Raw genomic sequence first — 25,436 nt, 5'->3', positions numbered from 1 at the left:
CCTCGGACTCTGTCTGGGCAGCAGCCATGGCTGAAGCTGAGGTGCCCGTTGCCATGCCGGAGGAAGACAAACCCGATGCGGAAACCGTGCAGGTGCTCCGGGACCTGGCCAATCGCCTGCGCATCCATTCCATCAAGGCCACGTGTGCCTCGAGCACCGGGTAAGGCGCGTTCTTCGAAGCCACAGTGGCTCCGGCTCCGGCTCCGGGCTGAAGGCCTAACAGTTGTGAAGTGACCATTAGAGCCGGGGACCCGGAGCGCTTGGTCATAGAGGCCCAATTTGGGGCTCATGGGGTTCGGCTTCCGTTTCAGGCGCCAGCCAAGCGTGGCTGTGGCTCCACCGGTTCACTTAGTGCCCCGCCACGTGCTCGGGCCCTAGCGCCTCAGCCCGGGAGCCCACGCCGGCGGGAGGGGGGAGGGGAGGAGGCTGGGGGGGAGGGGGCTCCTTCCTAGCGATTGGAGCCAGAAGGTTGGGGTTTTCTGTGTAAGTGATGCCGTCGTCACGCGGGTCCCGAAACCCAGGGCATGGGGGTTTAAAGAAATCTTAAAGGGGAGGTGTTCGGGCTTCTAGTATTTTGTTCAGGATTGTTTGCATCCATATTCCTAAGAGATGTTAGCCGTTTTGTTGTAAGGCATTTGGTTTTAGTGTAAAGTTAATGCTGGCTTCAAAATGCGTTTCCCGCCAGTTTTTTGTTTTCGGTGCTTTTTGAGGATTGATGTTAATTCTTTCAAATTCAGGCCCAGCCCTGGCGGGTATGGCGCAGTTGGTTGCACAGTCATCCCATATAGGAGGTGGGCTTTTGTTCCCGGTCTGGTTGCGCGTGTGTGCGTGCGTGTGTGTGCGCGCGCGCCCTTGCGTGTGCGTGCGCGCGCGCGCGCGCGAGCGTGCTTGCGTACGAGCACGTGCTTGCGTACGAGCACGTGCTTGCGTACGAGCGCGCACGTTGCATCCCAGTTGGCACGTGTTTGTCCATGTTTCACTTTCCTCTTCCCATCCTCCCTCTATTCGTGTCCCCTCCCCCTTTCTCCCCTCCTTCCCCTCCCTCCCTCCAAAACAGCAACAACAAAAAATCAGGCCCAAAGTTTTCGTTTTCGGCAGAAGTTTTTGACTACATCTTTTTGTTAGTTATGGTTTTTTTCCGACTTTGTATTTCTTTGGATTGTCTTAGGTTTTCAGTTTCTAGAAATTTTTTTTTCTAGGTTAGCCCATTTATTGGTGTACAATTATTCACAGTACATTTTATAGTCCTTTTTATTTCTGTAGAATTGGTGGTAGTGTCTTTTTTTGTGTTTTGTAAATGAAATTAGTAATTTCAAATCTGATTTAATAATTTAGTAATTTTTTTTTTACTTAGTCTGGCTAAAGGTTAATTTTAATGTTTTCAAAAAACCAACTTTTTTGTTGTTTTTTCCTGGTTTCTTTTATTCATTTGTGCTCTAATCTTTATTATTTTTTTTCTTTCTGGTAACTTTGGATTTAATTGTTTTCCTATTTCAAACCTTGTAAAATCAGGTTTTTTACTTGAGATCTTTGTTTTTTAATGGAAACATTTGTAGCTACAAACGTCCCTCCTGGCACTACTTTTGCTATATCTCATACATTTTTGGCAAGTTGTATTTTCATTTATTAAGTATTTTCTAATTTCTTGTAATTTCTTCTTTGACGCATTGGTTGTTTAAATTTAAGGCCTGGCCCTACCTGGTTTGGCTCAGTGAATAGAGTGTCCGCCTGAGGACTGAGAGGTCCCAGGTTCGATTCTGGCCAAAGGTACATGCCTGGGTTGCAGGCTCCATCCCCAGTAGGGGGCATGCAGGAGGCAGCAGATCAGTGATTCTCTCTTATTATGGATGTTTCTATCTCCCCCTCTCCATTCCTTGGTGAAATCAATACAGGAATATATTTTTTTAAATAATAAATTTAAGGCCTGCCTATTTTTTTGATTTCCAATAAACTCATATTTATCCCCTTACCTTGAAAATTCAAGTTTGCATTTTCTCAAGGGATTTCTAACAGCTATTAAATCCAAATTATCCCCTTAGGTCAGGGGTGGGGATGGTCATGCCCATGAGCCCCAGAAATCATTTGGTCTGGCCCTGCCAGGGTATTAAAGATGAGTTAATTAAATGTTTGGGCCAGCAGTTCTGGTTGTCCTGCCTTTAGGGTCAATTTGCATATTACCCTTTTATTATATAGGATTTTGGATATTAACCCCTTATCAAATATATGGTTTGCAAATGTAGTGAGTTTATTTCATTTTGTTGTTGGTTTCCTTTGCTGTGCAGTTTTTTAGTTTGGTGTAGTCCCGTTTATTTTTTTTATTTTGTTGTTTGAGCTGTAGGTGTCATATCCAAGAAATCATTACCAAGACTCATGTCCAGGAGCCTTTTTTTCCTGTTTTCTCGTAGGATTTTAATGGGTTTCGGTCCTACATTTAACTCTTAATCCATTTTAATTTTTATGAGTGTTGTAGTATGTGGGGTCCAGTTTCATTATTTCACATGTGATTATCCAAGTTTCCCAGCACCATTTATTGAAGAGACTGTCCTTTGTCCATTGAGTATTCTTGGTTCCCTTGTCAAATATTAGTTGAACATATATATGGTTTATTTCTGACTAATGATATCACAGATAAATTCAAGCAAGTGAATGAATCTTCAAGTGCTTATGGAGTCACCAGATTGTGAGGTTACTGGGCCTGAAAGTGTCCTTAAAAACAGCTTGGGAGGCAGTGGCCCTGCCTCTCTTTCCCTTGGTTGGATTCTACCAGGGCTGGGAGCAATGACGGCTGCTTCTGGTCTGAGGAGACTGGGCTGAGAAGCCTCCCCATGCCTTGGATGCTTGGTGAGTTGCCTGTGATAAATGATCTGTGCCATTTCTGTCTTTCAGCCACCCCACATCATGCAGCAGTGCTGCTGAAATCATGTCCGTGCTATTCTTCCACATCATGAGATATAGACAGGACGACCCTGAGAACCCGAACAATGATCGATTCATCCTTTGCAAGGTAAGCAGGCATGGGAGCTCAGGGCTTAATTCACATGCTCGCTGAAACTCACTTTGAAAGCCACCATGTGGCCCTGGTTGGTGTTGCTCAATGGTTGGCATATCAGCTCACACACTGATTCTATTCCCAGTCTAGGGCGAGTCCTGGGTTGCAGGTTCAGTCCCCATACTCCTTGGGGCACATGTGGGAGGCAACCAATGATATGTCTCACATCGGTCTTTCTCCTTCCCTTCCTCCTACCCTTCCTTTGTCTCTTTCCCCCTTTCTCCATACTTTCCTCTCTAAAAAATCAATGGAAAAAATATCCTCAGGTGAGGATTAACAAAATTTAAAGATAAAAAAGCCACCATGTGGCAACAAGACAAAATGGGCTCCGTTTATCTTTTTTTGTTTTTTCCTTTTTCCTTATGTCTTAGTCCATTTGGGCTGCTATAACTAAATCCTACAGACTGGATGGCTAATAAACAATAGAAATTCGTTTTCACAGTTTTGGAGGCTGGAAGTCCAAGATCAAGGCACCATCATGGTCGCATTCTGGTGAGAGCCCTCTACCTGGTCACAGACTCCTCACATGGAAGAAGCGGCTTCTCTAGGGCCTCTTTTCTAAGGACACTAATCCCATTCTTGAAGGTTCTGGTCTTGTGACCTCATCACCACACACCTCCTAGTACTACCACCTTGGGCATTAGGTTTTCACGAACAGTTAGGACCACAGCACCAAATAAAGATGTAAAAGGTATTGTAGGGAGGTGTGTGGAATGAAGGATGACTTGTGGCACCTACACACCCTTCCTTTCCTTCGGTGGCTCCCCTACTCACACCACTAGCACCGAGTTACCCTTGGCAGGGCCTTGCTGCTCTCATTCTCTGTCACACGTGCGTAGAAGTGGGCAACATAGCGAGTCCAACTTGCTGAGCTTGAGGAAAGTTGAATTGGATTTGAGGGACACCCTACCCTGCCAGTCAGCTTTTTCTTCCATTTCTCTGCAGATTTGACTTGAGGACTTTCTCGTTACATCAGGTATAGTGTCAGGTACCTCATTACATTGGGTTATGGGAAAGAAAAGGAATATTAAAAGCAAGATCGATTTAGAAAGAATGTACAGTTCTGTGTAGCTCTTGGTCCTCCTCAGTTGTGAGTGTCTCCCTCCACAGCATAAGGGTTCCTGGAGAAGAGAAGGAGAACCTCTATAAGGGCACTTCCACCATGCCAGCATTGTGCTGGTGCCCTGCCAGTCTTCTCAGTCTCTCAGCCCCCTACCGCCTGAGGAGGGCTCTCATCTCCATCGTACCCACAGAGTACAGCCTTGAGAAAGTAGTTTTGCTTGTTTCCTCTTTAAATACAGGGAGGCCCTAGCCAGCTTGGCTCAGTGAATAGAGCATCAGCCTGCGGACCAAAGGGTTCCGGGTTCAATTCCGCTCAAGGGCATGTACTTTGGTTGCAGGCTCCTCCCTGGCCCAAACAGCCCGGGCCCTGGCCAGGGCTCATGCAGGAGGCAACCAATCGATGTGTTTCTCTCACATCGATATTTCTGTCTTTCCCTCTGTCTTCTACTCTCCCAAAAATCAATGGAAAAGTACCTTCGGGTGAGGGTTAACAGTAATAAAGCCAGGAGAAGCAGAGTTTGTCTGAGTGCAGGGTCCAGGCTGGGCCCAAGGGCATGCATGGCACCTGGAAGCCAGAGCTTGTTACTGGAGTAAAGTAGGAGCCATGGAGAAAAGGATGAAGCTAGAGAACCTTTAGTGTGACAGTTCTGTGAGGCTAGAGATGCAAAATGGAGATGGAGTCTCGGTTCACAGAGCACATGGAGAAAGCTAGGGAGGTCAGGAGCCCTGAGAGGAGCAGAGGAGTTGGAATGGAAGGGAGAGAGTTACAAATACCCATCCACAGTAGTGACAGCACACTAACTTCTGCTTGATTAGAGCTGACATTTAAATGGAGGGAGGGAGCAGACAAGAAACCAACCTATAAATAGCCAGCTGGCATATCAGATGGGGCTGAGCATCCTGGATCCAAGGGAAGTGGAGGAGGGACAGGGCTTACTAGTTGAAAGAGATGGTCCAGGGTGGCCATGATGCTGACATTCAAGGAGGATTTTGGAAAAGGTGAGGGAGTGAGCAGTGTGCCCATTTAGGCACAAGCCCACTGAGAACTTGAGGAAGAGGGAGCAGCAGGTACTAAGGCCCTGAGGCAGGCATGTGCCCGGGGTTTTCAAGGGGCAGCGAGGAGGCCAGGGCACTCAGAGTGGTTGGAGGGAGAGTAGGAGATGAGGGGAACCAGAGGACAATCCCTCACCCGAAGGACAGGCCAGTGCAAGAACTTGGGCTCTACTTAGCATAAGATAGCAAGACTTGGTCAGTTCTTGGCAGAGAGTAACGAACAGGTTTAGGTTTTAACAGGCTCTCCCATGGCAGCTGTTGAGAATGGTTATGGAGAAGCAGGGAAGCCACTGCAGTGATAGAAAGGAGAGAGAGAAAAATTATTGGCCAGGCCGAGATGGTGGCAGTGGGAGGATGAATAAGTTCAGTGGGCCTTATGAATCCGCATTCTCCAGAAAGATGGAACATTTTCATTTGTACATGTCCGGATAAAAGGCCTTGTGAGATGGCAAGGTTCACACTTAGGTTTTCTGCTTTGCTCTTGGGCCCTATGCAGTCTGCCAAGTGGAGGAAAAGCCTCCCTCTACGTTCCCAGAGCTCCAGTTGCCATTGCCTGTGGTCCCCTGTGTGTGATCTGAGATTTGGGGTGCATGTGGTTGTAGTGAAGAGGAAGTCACACCACAGGGGTGGAGGGGACATTCTGAGGAGCAGCCTGTGGTTCTCGGTGCCAAAAGTTGGCCTAATGCTCACCTTCTTGTGTCCTTCACGTGCACCCAGGCTCATTTGATTCCTTCTCTCACAGCGACTGGCATTTGTTGATGTGGCAATCGGATGGTACGGACCAGGACTGGGGGCTGCGTGTGGGATGGCATATACTGGCAAGTACTTTGACCATGCCAGGTAAGTTTCTTACCCAGAAACCATTTGGCTTTATTTAATCAAAAGTTTCTTTTTCTGAAGAAGTTCCTTTCTGAAGACAGGCAGATCAGTGCCTTTCTTACAGGGGCACGTGCCCAGGTGCTGCTGAAATGGGAGCAAGGTGGAGGCCGGTAGCTGGCGGGGGCGGGGGGGGGAGTGCTGTCCCAGAGTTGGCCATGCTTATGTGCATGTTCAGAGCCCCTCTATTCCTGGTTCCAGCCCAGGTGGCCCTTCTGGAGGCACTACATGCTTCCCCCACTGCTCAGGTAGCTGCCTGCTCCATTTCCTGTAGGTCTGCTGGCATTTTTCATCTCTCATTATCGCCTCTATTACTCCCTATCCTACATTTAACTTTTTAAAACATGACAGCGTTTTCGTGGGGTCTGGGTTGTGGTTTATTGATATAAATGTTTCTGCCGCGGAGGAGTTTACTATTTGCAACAGAACATATGCTCCTGAGGTAGGACGTTTTGATTGTTGTTATTATTTTAAATAAATTTGTAAGATCAGAAGTAGAAGGTGGCAGAGCTTCAAATGGAGCTTACAGAAAAACTATATGTAAATGTTTGGGTGTTGAAGGGAGCAGCTTTCTCCCCATCCCCTCTTGTGTGCCGAGTCCAGAGAAGTGGCAGAAGAACCTAGAAATAGCCCTCACAGTTAGGAAGAGAAAACTAGCCAAAGGTGGTAAACCCCATCTCCTGAGACCTAAGCTTTTAAAGCTGTGTTTCCTCAGCTGTTGAGTTGGAACAGGGTGGACAAGGAAAATAGTCTTAGGAACTTGATGATCTGAAGCAGCTGCCTCCGTCTGTTCCTTTGCTTCTCTCCATGAAACGTGTTTGCTTGAGTGGCCCTGAAGAGACCCAAGCAGAGTCCTAAACTGCTTTTTGCTTTCCCCAGCTACCGCGTGTTCTGCCTTTTGGGAGATGGTGAGTCTTGGGAAGGCTCCGTTTGGGAGGCATTGGCCTTCGGTGCTCACTACAGTCTGGATAATCTCATGGCCATCTTCGACGTCAACCGCCTGGGCCGCAGTGGCGTCTTGCCCATTGAAAACTGCATCGAGATCTATCAGAAGCGCTGTGAAGCCTTTGGGTAACTCTCCTTCCTGTCTTGTGTCACCTCTTTCTGCCCATACCCCCTTCACCTTGTAACCTGGCCTCCTGCTTGGTTGATAGGTGGAACACTTACGTGGTGGATGGTCGTGATGTCGAGGCGCTTTGTGAAGTGTTCTGGCGAGCAACTCAAGTAAAGAACAAGCCCACTGCTGTCATTGCCAAGACCTTCAAGGGCCGAGGCATTCCAAGTAAACAAATGTTTCTTTTCAGTTTGGGGATATTAAAAACATCTGTCTGCACAAAAGACAAGGCAGGAGACTCAGGCTGGCCAGGCAGAAAGCTGACTCGGTGTACAATGGCTATGCTTGAAACATGGATGGAGGCTGGAGGCTCTTGCTCTCCTTGGCTCTTATAGGTAGCACATCTGGTGAGAGTGGAAGGGGAAGCCCAGGCCCCCAGCAAGTGAGCAGTGATTTTCTGCCCACACAAGAAAGTAGCTAGGAGGATGGTCCAGTTAGAGGACTGGCAGGGATTGATCTCCACAGAGTGCAGAGTGAGAAGGTGCTGCTGCCCACATGCGCAGATGTAAGTAAGGGTGTACACAGTCATACATGCTTGCCTATGCCCACACTGTCAGGGAAAACACAGGCAACTAGTAATATGGTGCCTCTAGGAAAGGGAGCTGTATAACGGGGTCTGGGGAAGAAGGGGGTTTTGAAAGTCTTCCTGCAGATGCCAAAGCTGACAACCTAAAGTTGTTATTCTCAACCTGAAGTTGTTCCTCTCAAATATAAATAGTTGTAAAGGGTGTGATTTTTTGGGGGTGTTTTGACATCAAAATTTTGTAATAAAACTGTTTTATGACTTTTCCCCAAAATTCAGTCTTGCTCTGGTATCCCATTCAGGAAATGACCATCTGACCAATTTGCTTCTGGCAGAAACCTTGGTATCATCCTTGCCTCTAACTCTTCCCTTATTTGCCCCCTACAGAAATACCCAGTCCACCATCATTTCTGATGTCTGCCCCTAAAGTATGTCTCAGATCTGTTCACTCTTCTCCATCTCTCCCTAACCACTGTCTCCACAAGGCTGCTATGGTGATCTTTCTTTTCTACAACACAGGTCTTAACACTCACCTCCCCCACTCAAACCCTTCAGTGGTCTCCCATCTTGCTTTGGACAAATCTCAAAACTTCTTATACGCCAGGGTCCTCCATGGTCTGCCTTGCCTGTCTGTCCAGCCTCATCTCCCTCACTTTCCCCTCCATTCACCAGCACATGGACCAGTGGCCCCCTCAAGAGCCTCTTGGCCTTTTGTCTAGGCTGTTCTTTGGGAGTGCAATACCATCTCAGGCTGTGCCATGTTTTCACTCCTGTGAGTCCTTGGCTGACATCTTTTCCATCAGAATATCTTAAATATTAGTGGAATAAACATTTTCTCTTCCACTGGTTGCAGGCGTTGAGGATACAGAAAATTGGCATGGAAAGCCAATGCCAACAGAAAGAGCAGATGCAATTATCAAATTAATTGAGAGCCAGATAGAGACCAACTTGAAGCTCACACCAAAATTCCCTATTGAAGACTCGCCTCAAATCAACACCACTGAAGTACAGATGACCTCTCTGCCTATTTACGAAGTTGGTGACAAGGTAAGCTAACTGCTTTATCTGCTTTTCTAAATACATGGGATTCTTTCTTTACTCAGATATCCAGGATGAACCAATTATTAGGTGGTGTGACACCTACTAAAGGTTATAAGCAATTACCTTTTCTTTACTACGTCTGATATTTAGTCTTCGATTTCAAACTTATATCTGAATTTTCTTACCAACCATTTGCTACTTATAGTGCCCAGTGTTGTGTAGGTTTTGCTTGTTTCCTAAATTCAGTTTATGGGTTGGAAATCTACTGTGCATGAAAAAATTGTGTCTACTCTAAGAATGGGGGCCTGGCTGGGCTGATCTTTTTGAACTTTTTGTGTGTGTGTTTTTTTTTTTAATATATTTTATTGATTTTTTACAGAGAGGAAGGGAGAGATATAGAGAGCTAGAAACGTCGATGAGAGAGAAACATCAACCAGCTGCCTCCTGCACACCCCCCACTGGGGATGTGCCCGCAACTCAGGTACATGCCCTTGACCGGAATCAAACCTGGGACCCTTCAGTCCACAGACCGACGCTCTACCACTGAGCCAAACCGGTTTCGGCTCTTTTTGAACTTTTTGGATTTCATAAGAAACCACACCAATTAAAAAGACCAATTCAAAAAGGAAACAAATTAGGCATGAAACCCTGAATATAAAGCCTTTTCATTTTTTTAACATTTTTATATCTTGCCTTCTGGGTATATTATAGCAGACCCAAAATAGGTGGGGTCTTTAGGACCTAAGGAAACAAGATGGTGAGCCTTGGAAGAAAATATTTAACCTTTCTTTATTTTCCCAATTTATTGGGGACATTCTTATTGTTGCCTATGTTTTCTTGGTCTGATAATATGGTTTAAAAATGAATTGTCGCCCTAGCCGGTTTGGCTCAGTGAAGAGAACATCAGCGTACAGACTGAAGGGTCCTGGGTTCGATACCAGTCAAGAGCATATACCTCGGTTGCAGGCTCGCAACAATCAGTGTGTTTCTCTCACATCGATGTTTCTGTCTCTCCCTCCAGCTATCTCTAAAAATCAATGAAAAAATATCGTCAGGTGAAGATTAACAAAACAAAACAGAATTGACTACTTAAATTAGAAAATAGATGAAAAAGCTAATATTCACAAAGGGTACTTTGGCAGTATGTGTTAACACTTGAACTGTTCAAATCCTTCAAACTCAGAAATTTGTCCCACCGAAATATTTGTGCAAGTATGTCTGTCGGAGTGAATCTTGATTGCACCATTGGAAATGACCAGCAAAAAGCTAAGAGCTCACTCAAATTATTAAAGTTTTTTAAAGTTTCAAAGCAGCATAGAGGATAATTCTATTTTTGTGTAGAAAGTCATGGAAGAGGGCATCATATATTATTAAAGGTCATTGAAAAGTATATTTAAAGACATGACCAAATTTGAACTGTTTTTCTCTGGAAGGTGGAATTAAAGTGAACTTTTTATTTTTTAAAAGAAGTATGTGTATTTTATGAATAGAAAAAAATTAAGGAAACAGGCCAGTTTGTAAAAATTAATGAATTAAAAAGCAAGTTGTATTAATACACCAATCTAAGAGTTGGCTGTCTGAATTACCGATACAGTAGATAAGCCATTAGCTATGTCTACTTAAAGATTAAAAACATAAATATAAAATAAGGCATTAGAGGAGATAATCATAGATGCAGAAAACAATCAGAAAATAAAACTATGTAATTCCATGGTAATTTGTATGAAAAACCTGTAAGAAGATCATTTTTAAGGAATATGTGAAATCATAATTGACTTAAAAATCTGCAAACACTTAAGTAGATCAACAGCCATAGGGAAAATTGAGAAAACTGTCCAAAAGTAATAGCTCCAAATTGCCAGTCAGCTCACAAAGTTATAAGAGTAACTTAGTTTTTTTAAATAGATTTTATTGATTTTTTTTACAGAGAGGAAGGGAGAGGGATAGAGAGTTATAAACATCAATGAGAGAGAAACATCAACCAGCTGCCTCCTGCACACCCCCTACTGGGAATGTGCCCGAAACCAAGGTACATGCCCCTGACCGGAATTGAACCTGGAACCCTTCAGTTTGCAGGCCGACGCTCTATACACTGAGCCAAACCGGCCAGGGCAAGAGTAACTTACTTTTAATCTCTATTCCTGGTCTATTTCAAGCCACCTTGAATATAGAGAAAAACAAGCGCATCATTCTAATTCATTTAAGAAACCAAAGCATGATAAATCTAGCTCTGGCCAGTATGGCTCAGTTAGTTGTCATCCCGTGCACCAACAGGTTATCAGTTTGATTTCCGGTCAGGGCACTTGTCCAGGTTGCAGATTGGATCCCAGTTTGGGATGCATGCAGGAGGCAACCAGTTGATGGTGATGGTTTTTTCTCTCTACCTCTCCCTTCCTCTCTCTCAAATTAATAAAAACAAAACTAGACCAAAAGAAAAACTAGATAGATCAGCCTCACGACTATTAGTGTAAAAATTCTAAATAAAACAGTCACCAATTTCAACTCCATTAGTATACAAAGTATATGCAAATTAGTAATTCAGATGATACATCAATATTAGAGAAGAGGAAATTATCATTTTGATGCATGGGAAACAAAAGCAATTCATAAAATTTAGTCATTCATGTTGTGTGTTTTTAAAAAAAAAAAACAGCAGCCGGGGCCGGTTTGGCTCAGTGGATAGAGCGTCAGCCTGCGGACTGAAGGGTCCAGGGTTCGATTCCCGTCAGGGGCATGTACCTTGGTTGCGGGCACGTCCCCGGTGGGGGGGAGGGGTGCAAGAGGTAGCTGATCGATGATTCTCATCGATGTTTCTAGCTCTCTATCCCTCTCTCTTCCTCTCTGTAAAAAAATCAATAAAATATATATATTTTTAAAAAATTCTTAGCCCTGGCGAGTGTGGGTCAGTTGGTTGGACATTGCTCAGCGTCCCCTTTGGCCACAGGCTGATGCTCCAACCCAGCCAGAGCTTAAGGTCTACTTTTTAATTTTTAGAGCTGAAAAGTCAAAGGCATTTACATTTTGGGAAATTAAATTATTTTATCCTCACCTGAGGATACATTTTCATTGATTTTTTTTTATTATTATTATTTTTTTTTTTAGAGAGAACAAAAGGAAAGAGAAACATTGACTGGTTGCCTCCCGTATGCACTCTGACCAGGAATCAAACACACAACCTTTTTGGTGCACCAGATTACTCTCCAACCAACTGAGCTACCTGGCTAGCACAAGGGAAATTTAAATTTTTTAAACTAACAAATGGTACAAAAAAATACACTTATTTTTGAGAAATTGATACCTTGTGAGGCAAATAGGCATTTAAGATTCACTAGCAATCCATTTTTATGACCCTAAAGGAAATTATTGGTGAATCACAAATTTGCTTTCTTCATTTAGATAGATAACTTGTAATTCTACAAAATGTTCACCTCCTTTCTAAATCCATTCTAAGAAACTACTGTTTGACTTTTCCAGGTTGCTACTCGCAAAGCCTGTGGTTTAGCTCTGGCTAAGCTGGGCCATGCAAATGAGAGAGTCATTGTGCTGGATGGTGACACCAAGAACTCCACCTTCTCGGAGATATTCAAGAAAGAGCACCCTGAGCGCTTCATTGAGTGCTTTATTGCCGAGCAAAACATGGTGTGTATGCATGCTGTGGGCATCCCTCTCCGGTCTTCCCACTGATTAGCAGTGGTCTGCTGGACACACGAGTCCCAGCCCACCTTACAGTTTTTCTTTCCGTGTATAAAAGTAAAAGCACTGGAGGGGGAGAAATGTCTCCAGGGAAACTGGTAGAAAGTAGTTGGGCAAAGGCTAACGGATAGTTTCCAGGACTGCTGGGAGGAGCATGGTAGACTACCCAGCACCCTGTCCCGAGAGGCCGCAGCCATCTGACCCCAAGGCTCTAAGCCCAAAACATCCTGAGCTCCCTAGTATCTCTAGGTGGCCCTCCTCTTTCTGCCCTGCTTATAATTAAGCAATCCTACAACCACCCAGAGGTTAGGAGGTTGAGAAAGCTACAAGAGACAACGATTTCTCTCTCCACCGTAGTGCAGGACCTAATATATCCTAGATACTCTAATGTGCCAATTGCAGCCTCAAGAATGCCAGTAGAGCTGTGGTCTTGGATAAAGTTGTTTGCTTATCTGGGCTTCATCTCTCCCTGGAGTGATATTAATGCGGGAGTCTGTTTTAGATAGGTGCACACCCTCTTCTAAAAGAGCGAAAGGAGGTGATGCCAGTAAAAGCCTGGACTTCTGAAGCGCTGTGCCAGTACAGAACAATGCACACCTGTCTTCACATCACAGAAGCCAAAAACAGCACTAGCCAGAAAACTGGGCCAGCAGAGCTCACATGACCACCAGAGAGATTTTATTTGGAACAAGTAGTATTTACAAATCTTGTAATTAGTTGCCGGCTTTTAAAAGTCAGATTTTATATAGACTCTGAATTTCTGGATTCTCTTCAAGAATGGGAAAGTCTGGCAACACTAGGGCAGCATTTCCTCCTGTCGCCAGTCAGCTGGAGCCATTTAGATGGGCCGTGTCCCTGCCTCCCACCAGCCTGCTCATTCGCTCACAGTGCTTCCCTGGCCCTGTCACTGTTGGAATTTAAGACCCCCTGTTCAGTAAAAGTAGGTCATCACAATTGTAAGAATATGTACATTTTTTTTCTGTGAGTCTCATTAAGCTATTTCCATTTTGAGTGGAAAGAATACAATCCATAATTTTCTGAACTGAGCCTCCTATCAAAAGGCTTGCTCCCCAACTCATTGATGATCCCTTCAGTCACCAGTCATATGCTCTTCTGCCTACTAATACGTTCTCAGAGTTGGAAGAGGTAGTAAAGAAGCAGCCAGCACGTACTGTCCAGTGCCATGGTGAAGCTAGTGGGTAGTGAGAGGGTGACCAGTGCAATCGGGTAGCTTCCGAAGAGGTGACCGTAAGCTGAGACTTAAATGACAAGAAGTCGGCCCTCCACAGCTCTGAGAGGTGGCATTCCCAGCAGAGGGCACAGCTCTCTCTGACAGGCTCAAATTTGAAATGTTTGTGGAGCAGAAAAAGTACAGAGTGGCAGAAGCATGGTGACTATTAGAACAAAATTGATTCAGAAAGGTTACCAAGGACCAAATTTTACAGGGCTTTTGCAGGCTACAACCTCATGCAAGTTCCCAGTGGGGGGACAACTGAGGAAGGGTTTAACCAAGCCCCAGGACTCAGTCCAGTGTCCCTGGGGAAGAGGTGTGCACTATCCACAGATCCATCGTGGGCGGGAGGAGCAGCGGCCAGTGGGAAAGGGGCATTGTCCTACGCAATGCTGCTGAGGTCAGATACAATGAAATGGAGGTCAGGCCAACTCTTGCATTTGGCACCTTCAAGGTCCCGTATAGGGTTGGTGGCCTATAAAAAGGCGGCCAGGCAGAGAGTGGGGACAGGGAGAGAAGATGTGAAGGTGGAGATGGGAGGGTGAAGTTGGAAGATAACAGCGCATGTTCAAATGGTGAGTGAACCCAAGAGAAGGAGAAACTGAATACAGGAGGGGAGGGGATAATGACATAGTCAGAAATGCCCTTGAAAAAGGAAGAGGATGAGATTCAGCACGGCAAGCAGGCCCACCATGTCTCCCAGCAGCACAGTGAAGAGGCCAGTCGGGCAGATGGGGGGACCTCCATAGTTCACCTCTTATTCCCCGGGAGGTGTGAGGTAACGGCACCAGGAAGAAAGGCGAGCAGAAGGTTTGGGAAGAGAATGGGAAGGAGACCCACAAGGACTGAGGGGGCAGCCATGGGTGTCCCAAGCTTTTCCTTTTTGCATTTGAAGAGCCAGGTCAGCGCCATAATTCCTCTGGTTCCTGGCAGTGTTCAGGGGACACTCTGGGTTTGGAGTCTCCCTGGGTATGTGCCTGAGATGGGGTGTATAGAGCAGGGTGTTACCAGGGAACCATGCATTCTACCCTGGGAAAGGGGGGCAGTTAGGGGGGATGGGGGCCTTGTCCAGAGGTATTCTGATGAACTTTCTTGGTGTTAACAGGTGAACGTGGCGCTGGGATGTACTATTCGTGGCCGGACCATTGCTTTTGTTTGCACCTTTGCTGCCTTTTTGACCAGAGCATTTGATCAGATCCGTATTGGAAGCATCTCCGAATCCAACATCAACCTTATTGGGTCCCACTGTGGGGTATCCATTGGTATGAGTTCTCAATGCCATCATCTTAATAGTCTTTCCAGTTGACAAAGATTAGTATCTAAATGGTTAAATTGCCAGTGTATGTAGGGTTTCATAACATTTGATTATTTGTAACCACTTAAAAATGATTTTAAAGTTCCAGGATACTCTGGGTAACTTATGAGTGGGCCTCTTGATATTACTGTGAAGTGCCCCTTTCATGGCTAGCCACATACTAGGTATGAATAGGCCACCCCGGAATCACAGATTCCTTTCCGCTCTTGGTGTGGTCACGGCACAGGGAAGTGAGGAGCACAGCCTGTGAGGGCTTTGCCTGGGTGAAGCAGCCTGGTGGGATGGGATGGGAAGCTGTAAGAATTCTGATACTAGGGAGTGAGGCCAAGGAAGATGGCACTCTCAGGGCATTAACCTGGCAGGACATGCTATGGAAACAACGGGAAAAGGGGAAGCCAGGAAGAGGGTTGAGATATGGTGTGCATTAGCAGTGGATAGAAGATAAGGATGAATCTGAAAAGGTCACATTGCTGACAGATGGAGGAGTTCAAAATTGCCTGGGAAACATCAGGGAATCCTGGTCATGAGTGACAGAAATGAGGACTTGGGAAAGACGGAGGCGCCTGATGTACTGGGGTGGGGCAGGACCCCTAGGTAGATTTGACAGCTTACATTTGCTGCTAGAATGCTGGAGGGGAAGGGAGTGTGGGCCGTAAGTGCACATTTTGGAGTTATCTCTGGGAATCCCTGGGAGAGCTAGACTGGCCAAGATGTCTCTGGGTGGGACACATGCAGGGGGAGAGAGTGAATTAAGAAGAGAGGAAAGCCTCTCAGGAGAGCCTCTCAGCAGCATGTCAGGGTTGGCCTGGGCAGAGGGCCAGGTAGGGATTTAGGGGTCTTTGCATAGAGCTGGGTATAGTGAAAGTTTGCAAATAAGTCAGTGATGTGGAGGTGTGGCTCTAGGACCAACGCAGAAGAGCTGGGAGTTCTGAGGTTAGACACTTACCACGGGCAATGCAGTGTGCATAGTGACAGCCCCCTTCCCAGCTAGAAGAGGCAGGCCACCCTAATATACATTGGGCTTTCTCTCTCCATTGTGTTGCTGATCCCAAACTGTTCCCAAACAACCCTAAGGCTTCCGTAACCACAATAGCACCCCAAGGTATGTCATACTCAGCTACCTTGAAGGCCTTGAGCAGTGAATAAGACCAAGTCCATCTAAAACCCCCAGTCTCTTGATGGAGAAGATAGAAGAGCAGAGAAGGAAAGACAAAGGTCAAAGGACCCTTTAAGGAGAAGGGGACAGGGACAGAGACTTGATTGACGGGGTGGACTCAACCACCGGTGCTCAAGAAGAGCATGAAGTCCCCTTGGACAGCAGTGGCAGTGCCCAAGTGTCAGAGGTTGGCAAGGGTCAGGACCAAGAACAGATCACTGGTTTGTTGATCTGGAAGGTCAATTAGCCAAACCTCAAGGGTCACAGTGGTGTCTTGAGGGAGACAGATGTGTGACAGATTGTAATTAGAAGGCATTGTATTGGCATAAGAATTGGACAGTTTTGTAGGCTCTGCTCCAGTTGTGGCCACCCTTCCCTCCCACCTCCCAGGTGTCAGTCAGCACTGCTGCTGATCCAGCAGAGGAAGCGGTCCTAGCTTCTTGGTCTGTCTTACGTTTTTGTTGGGCTGTGGCTTTGTTTCCTCAGGTGAAGATGGCCCCTCCCAGATGGCCCTGGAGGATTTGGCCATGTTCCGAACAATTCCCAACTGCACCATTTTCTATCCAAGTGATGCTGTCTCCACAGAGTATGCTGTGTTCCTGGCAGCCAATACCGAGGTATTTTTCGGGGGCACTGATTCGGACAGAAAATGCTTCTGAGCTCTGCTACTAGTTTGGTATTGATGTTTTGATTTTTCCCTTTTTTTTCTCAGCATAAAGGTAATATTCATTATGGAAAATTGAGTTGTAGGATTCCTTTTAAAAATAGAACCATTAACCAATAAAGGTGATTAAGCACATAAAACATGAACACATTCAAAGACAAACAATCAGAGGGATGCTGGCCACCTGATGGCCCAGGACTTGGCGAGAAGAGGGAACCTGGGACTCTGAGGCAGGGAGCCATCATGTGCTGGCCTTAGATATACCCATGCCACCACCTGTGACATCCAGAAAGCTGGAGAGTGGCCTGTGAGACCACTGCAGACAAACCCTAGGGTCCCCAACCTGGCTGCACCCTCAGAAACAGTGCAGATGAGCATGAGTATGGCTTCTGCCCCACTTTCTCCTCGTGAAGTCTCACACAAGGGCATCAGATTAACGCCACCTAATTCCTGCCCAGAATCCAGTTACAGGGGCATTACTGGGGGGTGTAGTTTTCACCTTTCCAATCATTCCAGTTGTCACCAGACTCTCCTCACTACGTAGCCCTGCACCCACCCATTCCCCTGCACATGTGACTGGGCACAGTTAGGGTAGATTGTAGAAATTCCATTCTAAGCATTTGTAATGTGTTGGAGACATGTTTCTTTTTGTAATGTTTTCATTGATTTCAGAAGAATGGAGAGAGAGAAACTTCAATGATAGAGAATCATCAGTCAGCTGCCTCCTGCATGCCATCCACTGGGGATCGAGCTCACAACCCAGGCACATGCCCTGACTGGGAATCTTAACTGGCCTCCTGGTTCAGGGGTCAACACTGAACCACACCATCTGGGCTTGAATTTTTTTTCCCCTTCACCTAAGTGGGCTCAAGCTTTATGTATGTTCTGTACTTGAATTTTTACTTACTATATCCTAGAAATTGTTTTATGCCTGTGTATATACAGAGTGATCTCATGTGCTGGAGGATTCCATTTCTAGGAAGATCAAGAGAGGCAAAACAAAGCTGTGGTGACAAATCAGAGCAGAAATTGTCGCTTGGGCACAGGGGAGGAACACAAGGGAACTTCCTGGGCAGATGAATGCAATCTGGACTCAGGTGATGCTAATGTGGTATAGACCTTTGTCAGAATGTGTGGAGCGCTCCACTGAGGTAAATTTTACCTCAACAAAACCATGGAATATAATTTACTTATAACAGGGATGAATGAACAAAAGCTGTTCCTAAATTAATATACTATCCCTGTAAATTAATTAAATACTTTAGACATTTTGCCGAAACCGGTTTGGCTCAGTGGTAGAGCATCGGTCTGTGGACTGAAAGGTCCCAGGTTCGATTCCGGTCAAGGGCATGTGTCTTGGTTGCGGGCACATCCCTGGTGGGGGGTGTGCAAGAGGCAGCTGGTCGATGTTTCTCATCAACGTTTCTAGCTCTCTATCCCTCTCTCCTCCTCTCTGTGAAAAATCAATAAAATATATTTTAAAAAAATACTTTAGACATTTAGATACTTATACTTTATGTGTTGATAAAAATGTATTTATATCTTACTGTGGAAATATTAAGTCACTTTATATTCCAGTGTTTAAGGCATTTCTAAGGTTGAAGCATTACAAGCTATTTTGGAGAAAATTAACTGTATAACATTGTGTTCTGACATTTCTATTTAACACGAGCCAGTGCTCCTGCCCTAAATTTATGTTCTGTGTGGGTACAGAACAGGTCAGTGTGGATTTGAGAGAGCTTTTTTCATCAGTGAATGTGGCATTGTGGAAAGCTTGTCACTGAATGCATCGCCAGGGTTCTACATAGGCTTGGCCTGGCTCAGTAGTAACCTGACCAGGTGAGAGCTTACCTGTTTGCCAGTGGTTTGCCTTGCTCCAAAATGTGTGCTTTATTTTAGTAAAAAACTGTTGAGTCCTCCCTCCCTTCCTCCCTCCCTGCCTTTTTTTAAAGGTTTATTCATTGGAAATTGAGTTAGACTTTCTACTACTTCTGGTTTCTGTTTATACCCTAGGGGATATGCTACATTCGGACCAATCGACCTGAAACTGATGTTATTTACGCCCCAGAAGAGAAATTTGAGATTGGCAAGGCCAAGGTAAGCCCTAAGCTCTCCAGTGCCATTTCATGTGCAGATCACTTCTAAAACTAGCACAGGTATCCTCACAGTTAAGGTTTTGTCCTTCCTTTGTTCTGGTTTTTAAAAAATCGGCTGGGACCTTTGCTTGCTTTTCCTCCAGAAGGAACATTTTACCAACATCAGCCAGAACTGAACTTTTCTCCTCTCTGAATGGAGTCTCTCTTTGTTGAATTTTTAATGATAAAGCAGTACAACTTGAAGGTACTTGAGTTGCTTGACTATAACTTAATCACACAGCCTCAAGCTAAACAAAATAATAGAACCCATTATTTCAAAGGAATAACAACAGATCTATGAGATTCTGCTTTTGCATCCTCAAGGCCAGGAACAAAAGGAAATGCGAACCATCTTGCTGCTGGCGATGTGTGGCCCTGAGGTGGTTTTTGCACATTGGATATGGCCTTACTTCCTGGGTACTTTCTATCTCCCTCGTCCTCGCAAAAGCCCTAGAAGCACACAGTGTTAGCGGCCATATTTTAGAGATGAGGATGAGAGGAGGTGAGCAGCTTGCTCAGGGTTCACAGTGAAGAACAAGAGTTCATTGCAGAGGAAAATTTTATGCCCTATTATATGCCTTTTAGAAAGTTGTTAGTACTTGTCTTAAATATGAGAAAGACCAGTAGCCATTCTTGAAGGAGCTACAGGTGACATCCTACTTGGTTCCTAAGGGCCAGGCTGCTCCAGAATTTATAGTTGCTGGTGCTCAGAATGACTGTGAGCACCGAGTGGCTTTAGTGCATAATAAAGCAGGTATATCCCGACAGTCTATGCCTGCCACCACACTGGGTGGAAAAGCTGCAGTATTCACTTCCAGTGTCCTATTGTCCTCTGTATGCCCACATTTAAATTCAAGGCCATATGTTTTCCTCTGGGGCATGAGGGTTTCAGTGATAGTCAAAGGTCTCCAGAGCTTTCTCATATCTCTCCCTTTCCCCCCAATATTTGCCCTACCCTAACAAAATTAATTCCCTAATGGTAAAGGATGTGAGTTAAAATGTGTATGATAATATGCATGTTATGGATAATTCAAGGGCTGACTTTTACAAAAGAGACATAAGAAGGTACTGTGTGTGATTTTATATAGAGAGAAAGAGGGAGGCTAGAATATTCTCAGAGAATGGAGTGGCTTAGAAGGCCTGAATATCTGGACTGTCATATAGGAAAACCTATAAAGATGGCTGAAATGAAGATTAATTCCAGGTGCCTTTGGTTGGGGAGCTTTGAGGAAATCAAACTCAGAAAAAGGCCGAAGGCCCTGTCTTTGCTTGCAGAATAGCAAGTGAATGAGAGCATGGGCTTGACATCAGATGGGCCTGGTTGCTTGTCTCAGCCCTAGGCAAATTCCTCCTGCTCTGAGATTCGCTGTCCTTGGCTGCAGAATGGGCCCACAGAGCATGTGCAAAATGTCCTCAAACGGTTCCTGTTAACATACATGTTCACCAGTGGAGTTCAGTCTGTTTTTGCTCACCCAGCAAGATGTCTAAGCAGTCCTTTCCAGACCCCTCAGTGGATATGAGTCTATCCTCTGGCTGAATATGAGCCATACAACTCATTTCCGGCCCCTCTGTCTTTTAGGTCCCTGTTTGATATCCACCTTCTTTGTTAAAGTGTCCTTTTGTTTATGTATTGTGTAGGAACTTAGTAATTTGGCACTGAAAATCATGAGGAAAGGTCGATGAATTTGTAAAACATGAAGGGGGTTATCAAAAAGTGTCATTTTTCAGTGAGTTGATTCAGCCTTTTTTGTAGTGAATTATTAAGCAGTGAAATTGGGGAAGAGCAAAAGGTCAGTGAAGAGCAGTGTTAGCAGAGTGCCTTCCACCTTTAGATGTGCTCTGAACATAGTAACCACAGCATTTTTGTTTTGCGGGTGCAATACCAGGTCATTCGCCAGAGTGTCAATGACAAGGTCACAGTTATTGGAGCTGGAGTTACTCTGCATGAAATCTTAGTAGCTGCTGATGAACTTGCCAAACAAGGTCAGTTTGTTGTCACTAAAAGTTGAAGTTCCAGGTGGTGAGAGGTGGGACTTGGGCTGCCTCATGTGCCCCAAATTGGTGGTCTTATTCTAAGTCTGCTTCATATACCAAGCTGGTCATTGCTCTTCTCCAGATATACCTATCCGTGTCATTGACCTGTTTACCATTAAACCCCTGGATGCTGACACCGTCATCGCCCATGCAAAATGCACTGCTGGCCGAATTATTACAGTGGAGGATCACCACCCAGAAGGTACGTCTTTTCAGAGTCTGCTCTGGCAGGACATGTTTGATTGGAGGCGCCCCATGCTCCTGGGCATCACCTCCACCAACCACTTACCCGGCAACCTTTATTGCTGCTCCTCCCAAGCATACCATCTTAGGAGTCTCTTGCCCACCTTCTCATTGTGTATTCCCCAGCATAATACACAGTGCTCTGGTCCCTGGGTGGCTCGGTGGCACCACAAAGGAATGTCTAACTCGGCATTATGGACAGGGAGGGCTCATGAAGAGCTTCACAGTTGCTTTTTAGTTTTGAATTATTAATAGTTTGCACCCCCAAAGAATAGGAGCTGGGTAGTGTTTGGCCGGGGAAAGTTAAGTGGGCCAGATAAGGGGATGGGGAGTTTCATGTCAGGGGTCCCAAAAGCACAGCTGTGATCCAGAGTCTCTGGAAGCACTCCCAGTGCCCTCACGGCTGAGATTTACCACATTGAAAGGGCATACACCAGGACCCACAAGGACAGGGCACAGGTCAGGGCGAGAGAACCTCAGGCCTTGGCTCCCTCCATTCCTCCTTCCCTCTGTCCCTTCCTCCCATGGGGCCTGCCAGACACTCCCCGCTCTTCAGCCGTGAAAAATGCATCACTACAGACCCAGGGAACCCACCTGAGACCCGGCACCCTGGGTTTCACTGGGGGCTGGTCATGTGAGAGCCCCCCCCCCCCCCATGCCAGGCATGTCCCGAACTTACCGACTCCCAGGTGCTCCACGTAAACCACACTTGTACAAACGGTCCAGGTGCAGGGAGCACCCTTATAAGTAGGGGAAATGTCATGTTGGCCGAGGGGACTTACACCAGCCCACTGTCCAGTTGACACCCAAGGGCCAACCTTGCAAGTGGCCCTTCGTAAGCTAGTCACCTCAGGCCTGCCAGTTGCTCTTTTCTTTACAGTTCATTTGTGGATTTTAATCGTTTGGGGGTCCTGACAGCATTGAGTATCTGAGCTGCATAGTCCCCTGCATCCATGGAGCCTTGTTGAGAGCCCCTCGCTAGAGTAGGTGGGGCTGGGAGCGATTTTGGAACCTGCAGTGTAGAATGAGAACTTCTGAGCAGTCAGGAATGACTGCTTCCATGAATCAATGCTAGTGAAAAATCTTTCTCCTGGAAACCAGCCAATTCAAAGGCCTGCACGTCATGGGGCATTAACATCCCTCCCTTCCGCAGGTGGCATCGGGGAGGTTGTGTGTGCAGCTGTTTCCATGGAGCCTGACATCCTGGTGCACGGCCTGGCAGTACAAGGAGTTCCTCGGTGTGGAAAACCGAGCGAACTACTGGATATGTGTGGCATTAGTGCCAGACACATTATAATGGCTGTGAAATGTATGTTAACCAACTAAAACAGCTGCTGACATCTCTACATTCATACATGTTGACAAACCATTTAAATCTATACTCTGTGCTTTCTTATTCTTTCTTGTTCTTAAAACAAATTAAAAACCTTGCAGTTAGGCCATAACTGTGTACAAGTGCTACTCGCATGTTTAAGCAATTAAAGTGGGTTTTAAGATTGTACGTAAAGAAAATGGGAACTGTAGACTGTAACCGCCTGGGTCGTGCAGCACCACGCTGCGTGCTGCTGCCCCAGGTGGAGAATGCATGAGCTGCCATCCTACCTGCAGCTTCCTGGGAACTGTGTGACTGCAGTGGCTCTGGAATTTCATCTTCCCTCTCGCGGTGTGTGAGGCAGCAGTGAAAGCTCTTAGATTGTCCTTTGCTGCTTGAGGTGACTTGTCTATGAAGAAAGGATACAACTAGTTCTAGCATACACACTGCACTCTTGTGAGGTCTCACATGTCTCATTTGCCCAGTGATCAGACCTAACTGTAAACTCTATATCCATTTACTTGTTAAGACTTAATAAAGCATTACAAAGACAACTTCTTGGCTTCATGTGTGCCTTGTATGTGTGATTTGGTTTTTCCTGGATAAAATCATCAGTAAGGAAAGAGCTATCTAAACCAGGAGGAGAAGGGGTACTGAGCAGGAGATGCACCACAAGAGGACAGTGTATTGGCCTGGAAAGCCATCCCTGAGCCGCCTCCTTATTTCAGCTGTGAGTATATAAATCACGTGGCTAGAATGCAAGAAAAAAGTACCAGCCAGATAAAGGTGGGCTCAAACTTGAAAATTTAAAATGGACTGGATGTGTCTTGGTGTGTCATGGTCCTTATTTTTATTGCTTTCATGAACTGGTCATCAGGAGTCTTTGTCCTGGAATCTGAGGTAGGGACTGAAGAACTGTCCTCACTCCAGAGTGGGCCTACTCATTCTACTCCTGCCCTTTTAACACTGAGCCTGTTTCCTGGCCTGTAAAATTAGCGTATTTGTTGTGCTTAGATGATTTCAAAAAATTGGATTTTAATATAATACAAATATCAAACAATTTAAAAATCAAACTTAATTTTTTAACAAAAATCACAGTTGATGAACATTATAGAAAGTTTACTAAATGCACATAATTTTTACCTCAAGTATCTCATACTCCATACAATGTCACCCATTAAAAGTGTACAATTCAGTGGTTCTACGGTAGTATATTCAGAGTTGTTATGCAACCATTAACCGTGGTCAATTTTAGATTTGCATCACACCTGCATCCCTTAGTAGTCACTCCCTACTCACCTTCCCAGCCACTGGCAATCATGTATTTTCTGTCTCTGAATTTGCCCATTCTGGACATATATATGAAGGAAATCACAGCTTGTGGCCTTTTTGTGTCTGGCTTATTTCACTTAGCATAATGCATTTGAGGCTCATCCACATTATAGCATCTGACAGAACTCCCCTTTTTAAAGCCATGTAATAGTCCATCCTCTGTACAGACCACATTTTATCCCTTCATCACCTGATAAACTTTTGAGTCGTTTTCACTTTGTTTTCCATGAATAATGCTAAGAACATTCGTATTCAAGTTTGTGAATACATAGGGTGTCCCAAAAATGTATGCACACACTTTAATTGTAAAGGCAGTGCTTATTAAAATATATTTCATTTTAAAAACAGCTATCAGTTGTTACAGGATATACATTTTTTTGGGGGGACACCCTGTGTATTTTCACTTCCCACGTCTATACAAACCTAGGAGTGGAATTGTTGGGTCATATGGTAAATGTTTACTCTTGAGTGTCTGTGTGTGTACATTTAAACAGTTTTGTGATGAGTGAACCAGAATGACGGCTGTGACGTGAAACCAGAATGTGTAGCTATGTATTAGCACCACATTTGCTTGAATCCGGGTGTAAACTGCCCCCATCTGGTGATGCCTACAACAGAAACAGTGTAGATACCATCCGTGATTAAAGTGCCTGGATTCAGGCCCCCTCGGGTGCTGTGAATGAACAGTAGGACCTATCTTGTAACAGGCACTGAGAGAAACCATGATCACTCGGAAAGGAGTGCCCTGTGGCCAGCCTGACCGAGGTGTAGCTTCTGAGTGCAGAGTAACCAAGGCGTGGGGGAGGCACACAGTAAACTGGCATAGGCACTGAATGTTCCTTAATTGTTCTGGAGCCATGGACCTTGCCCCTGAGTCTTCAGAATGCCCCCTTGCTTCTCTGAATCCCTTCCATGGGAGAGGCATTCAGGGAGGGTGGCCCGCTGTTTGGCCTTCATCCCAGGTTAGCTACTTGGGCTGGTGGGGCAGTGACTAGGTAACCCACTTTGCCTGTTTATTTCATCTGTAAAAGGAGATGCCGCTGCTCATGATGGCGATAGTATCTATCTCACAGGACTATGGCCAAGATTTTAGAAGTGCCATCGACATGAGAACAGCCCTGCCTTCCTGACCCGTTCCTCTTCCCCAGCCCTGGCTGGGCCCTCCGCCTGCCCCAGCCCCTTCCTGGCCTCATTGGGATTGTCCAGGGCTCAGCGGCGGCGAATCGGCCCGCCTTTCCCCTCCCTGACCAGCCCACCCCTTCTCTGCAGCCCTGGCTGCTCACATTCCCCTCCGAATCGCCTGTGTTTTTACTGGTGCGCCCTCTACCCACCATTTGACAGCCTAGCGCCGGCCGGCGCTGGGCCTAACCCGAGCACGCCAATCCTTATGTGGGCGGCAGTGCAGCCACGTCATTGGGTTTTGTTCCGTCACTCATTGAGACTCAGCCAATCAGCGCCGCCATTGAAAAACTGGGCGTGGAGGGCAACGCCAGAGGAGCAAACACCCACTGGCAGCTGGAACAGGGCTTGTTGCGCGCGCTCCCCGGCATTCCTGGGACAAGGGTTAGACACAGGAAAAAAGCCCACTTTCACCAGAAGGGGG

At 45.7% G+C, this 25,436-nt stretch overlaps 1 protein-coding gene across 1 annotated transcript; it reads left to right on the top strand.

The window, feature by feature from the left end:
• Window positions 1-23,054, top strand: TKTL1 (transketolase like 1). Its single transcript, XM_084871070.1, has 13 exons — window positions 1-160; window positions 2,887-3,004; window positions 5,907-6,004; window positions 6,920-7,111; window positions 7,195-7,322; window positions 8,531-8,724; window positions 12,193-12,357; window positions 14,748-14,904; window positions 16,600-16,730; window positions 18,791-18,874; window positions 20,799-20,895; window positions 21,029-21,148; window positions 22,343-23,054. The coding sequence occupies exons 1-13, from the start codon at window positions 27-29 to the stop codon at window positions 22,513-22,515; spliced, it is 1,791 nt and encodes a 596-aa protein (XP_084727196.1). The 5' UTR covers window positions 1-26; the 3' UTR covers window positions 22,516-23,054.
• The last annotated feature ends 2,382 nt before the right edge of the window (window positions 23,055-25,436 follow it).

The sequence above is a fragment of the Pipistrellus hanaki genome (assembly GCF_964339955.1).
Source record: "Pipistrellus hanaki genome assembly, chromosome: X".
Lineage (NCBI taxonomy): Eukaryota > Metazoa > Chordata > Mammalia > Chiroptera > Vespertilionidae > Pipistrellus > Pipistrellus hanaki.
Note: the sequence above shows the minus strand (reverse complement) of the source record. Positions and strands in the feature narration are given on the sequence as shown.